Source organism: Entamoeba nuttalli, assembly GCF_000257125.1.
Source record: "Entamoeba nuttalli P19 unplaced genomic scaffold asmbl_3204, whole genome shotgun sequence".
Lineage (NCBI taxonomy): Eukaryota > Evosea > Mastigamoebida > Endamoebidae > Entamoeba > Entamoeba nuttalli.
In genome coordinates, this window is record NW_008575907.1 from 1 (window position 1) to 4,045 (window position 4,045).

The window sequence follows — 4,045 nt, forward strand, 5'->3', positions numbered from 1 at the left end:
ATTGTAAATTAACAGACTTTGGAAGTGCAATTGAATAGAAATACCAAAACGCATAACACTAAACGTATTAAATCAAGAGTATTATAAAGTGCCATCAGATATATATTCTTTTGTAGTCACAATGTTAAAAATCATTACGTAGAAGACCTATTTCCTAAAGATATAAAACTATGGATAGTCTCAGATAAAATATCAACAGAAGAAAGCCTGAAACAATTAATAAAATTCAAGAAATAAAATTAAAAAAAGGTTATTAAAATGTCATAGTGCCACACCCAATGAGAAATGATTTTAGTTGGAGATATTATAATGTTATTAGAATCATACCAAAACAAACAACATAATTGACTTTTTTTATAAAACAAATAAAAAATCTTAAAAATGAGTAAAACAAGAAACAAAGATGATGGCAAGACCGAAGCAAAGGATTGTGGTTGCCTCAACTGAATTGAGTAAATTAGTGATTCAAAAGAAAAAAGTAGAAGAAGTCAGAAAATGGATAAATGAGAATTTAACAAAACCAAAAATACTTATTGTCAATGGACCAAATGGATGTGGCAAAACAACATTAATCAAATCAATTGGAAAGGAAGACCGAATCCAAGTTAAAGAAATGGATAGTAAAATAAATGATAAGAAAGGAAAAAGTAAAGAAGAAATGAGAGAATGGGTATTATATTCATCAGAAATGAGAGGGTTGTTTGGAGGGGATTGGAGAAGAAGTTGTATTTTATTTGAAGAAGAGTGTCCAAGTGAATGGTATGTTGGATTGTTTGTAGACTATGTAAGAAATGGGAAAATGCCATTAATTATTACTTGTAATGAATCTATAAAAAACAGTATTAACAAATATATTGAAACAAATAAAGGGAATTATGAATATGAAAAATTAAAAGAGTCAATTAGTTATGTTACTTTAAATCCAATAACAATGAATTGTATTAAAAAGTGTTTAAATGGAATGAGTCAAGGGATTATTAATAGTATAGCAGAAGGATGTCATGGAGATTTGAGAATTGCATTAAATAATAAAGAAATCATTGAAATAAATAGTAAATTTGTACAAGTTATTTCTACTAATGAGGCAATTTCATTTTTTCATTTAATAGGAAGAATTATTCATACAGAACCTGTTTATAATGAATATGAAAAAAGGTATGAATTAAAACATAGTCCAAGTAGTGTAGCAAAAGAATTACAAGGGAGAGAACGAATCATCCCATTAATTGAACATAATATTATTTCTACAATTAAAGAAATGAAATATTTAACTTATGTAGAACATTATATTTGTTTAGCTGATATATTTCAGAAACAGGCATTCAACCAACCACTCTGTGAATATCTTACATGTGCTGTTATTACAGGAAGTGTTATGGTTATTCCAAGAAAAGAAAAAAGAATGGTTGAAATAGAAGCGTCACCAGTAAATCAATCATTTAGTACAATGAATAAAAAAGGAAATAAAGAAATTGAAGAATGTAAAGAATGTTTTAATAAAATAATAAATAATTGTATAACAAAACAAAATCAAACAATACCATTTAATATTGAATATGATGCATTTTGTAGTGATGTATTACCATTTATAGAAATATTAAATTCTAATGGGATGATACAAAGTCATCAATTAGAATATTGTTTGAAACAGATTCATTCACATTCCAATGTGTTTCAGTTTGTTATTTCAACATAAAAAGTTTAATACTTTAACGTCAAATTTTTAATTATGTAATAAAAAAAAATACAATTAATATTAATAGAGAGAATGAATAAATTATTATTTTAAATTACTTTGAGTTTTGTCTTTTTTACATAAAAACCCAAAATCAACTAATAATAAATATACGGTCATGTCAAAAATTGATACATATCATATGATGATTATATCTAAGTATTTTAACTTCTCAAGTGACTTTATTGCCATGGTTCAAATTTGTAAAAAATACAAAGACATTCCTTCAATGTTTCATTATAATCCTATCCCATTAACAAAAGAATTATTAAAAATTTTCCCAAATATTCAAACACAATACATTTATAGTACATCAGAACGACGAGTTGAAGGAATAGAGAAATATTATTATTTTGGTGATATAAAAGAAAAAGAATATTTATCAATAAAAAAGAAAAAAGAGCAAAATGTCAGTTTTAGAATGGTAAGAATGAATGAATCTAGATTAGAAAATAATATTAAATTGCCAAAGGAAATTAAAATACTATTTACGTGTAAATGGTATAATCCTATTTTTCAATATTATATTTATAATAGTGATTATAATAATGAACGAATAAATAAAATAGAAGAATTAAATTTAGACTCTATTATGATTCTTAGTGATAATGTATTTAATCAATATAAATGTCTATCAAAATTGGAACTTAATAATATTCGTATTATTGGAAATGAATGCATTAATAAACTTGATTCTCTTAAAGAATTAAATATTCAATCATTAAGATATATTGGAAATCATTGTATATGTGAATGTACACAACTAACAAGTATCACACTCCCACATACTCTTTATGAAGAAGGAACAAATTGTTTTCAAGGTTTATTATCATTAAAACATATTTCAAGTTATGGAATTACAAAAATAAATACAACACTTCCTTTTGAAGAAGCTCAAATATTTATTAACAACAGAATTGATATTAATGATATTTATTTAAGAAATACAACAGAAAATAATGAAATACCAAATGGTGTAAAAAGACTTGAACCTAACTGTTTTCATGAAAAGGAATTGGAGTATATTCAATTACCAACAACTCTAACGTATTTATCAACAGACTCATTTCATGATATTTTATTGCTTAAAGAAATTGATTTGAGATATATTAAAAAATTTGAAGATGACTCGTTTAATAATTGTCCTGATTTAACAAGTGTTACTATTATGAACAAAGAATGTTTTAATTGTAAAATGTTTTGTCAATGTCCAAACTTAAAGAACATTAAATTTATTGATTCTCCACCAAGAGTTATTGAAGATGTTATTGATAATGAACCTGCAATGGCTCTTGAAAATCAAGGTATTAAATGTAATATAGTTCAACTTAGAATGCACACAACAAACCAGTTAAGAGAAGGAATTAAGATTGTTTATTTTGAAGAAAGAAACTATGATGATATTGAGATTAAATTTCCATCAACCTTAATAGAAATACATTCAAGTGGAATGGTAATAGGTAATTCATGGAATAATTTAACTAAACTGATATTCCCTCCATCACTTAAAGTGATTGGAATTGGGTGTTTTGATAATATGAGTTCACTAAAAGAACTTGATTTGGGAGGTGTCTCAGAGATAGGAATGTACTGTTTCACAAATATTTCATCACTTTCTTCTTTGACTTTCTCTACAAACTTACTTTCTCTTCCATCATCAATTCAGTTTTGTTCAACAATAAAAAGGCTGATTATCAATGGGGATAAAGTTACTCTACCAATGTGTAGAAGAATGGCAACAATTGCACGTCAAATGAACGTCTGTGAAATAACTAAAGTCTTCTTAACAAAGGAAGAATCAAAAGAATTGACAGAAATACCACACGATATTGATTATATTGACTCTTATTGTTTCAGTCAAAGAAATGATTTACTTTCAATAACTATTCCAAGCAATATTACTGGAATAGGAGATGGGTGTTTTAAAGAGTGTTTCAATTTGACAAAAGTTGAAATAAACAAAAGTGTAGAAAACATAGGAGATGAATGTTTCAGGTATTGTAAAAATTTAGAAAAAGTAGAGTGTTATAGAAACTACTCTTTTAGTGGAAGGAAATTTGAAGGCTCTAAGTATTTAAAAAACATTGAAGAAAACACAAAATAAAACACAGCATATTTGTTAATAATTTGCGTTTATGGTTTTTTTATAAGCCAAACTTAAAACTTAACATTTTGAATTATTAATGTTTTTTTTTGAAATTATATATTGTTATGTACGTTAATAAATATTAATTTGTAAAGATAAAATAGAGTCTTATGATAGTTTAATTTCTAACATATATAATTTTTATTAAATGAACTTGAATAACA

The 4,045-nt window shown here is 25.4% G+C and overlaps 2 protein-coding genes across 2 annotated transcripts; both read left to right on the forward strand.

Annotated features, from left to right (window-relative positions):
* Window positions 1-403: 403 nt before the first annotated feature.
* On the forward strand, window positions 404-1,696 carry ENU1_059290 (hypothetical protein; the record flags this gene model as incomplete). The annotated part of the gene is made up of 1 exon (XM_008858105.1): window positions 404-1,696. One exon carries the CDS (start codon window positions 404-406, stop codon window positions 1,694-1,696), a length of 1,293 nt encoding a protein of 430 aa, XP_008856327.1.
* A 157-nt stretch (window positions 1,697-1,853) lies between these two features.
* ENU1_059300 (leucine rich repeat protein, BspA family protein) lies at window positions 1,854-3,839 on the forward strand (the record flags this gene model as incomplete). The annotated part of the gene is made up of 1 exon (XM_008858106.1): window positions 1,854-3,839. One exon carries the CDS (start codon window positions 1,854-1,856, stop codon window positions 3,837-3,839), a length of 1,986 nt encoding a protein of 661 aa, XP_008856328.1.
* Window positions 3,840-4,045: the final 206 nt, after the last annotated feature.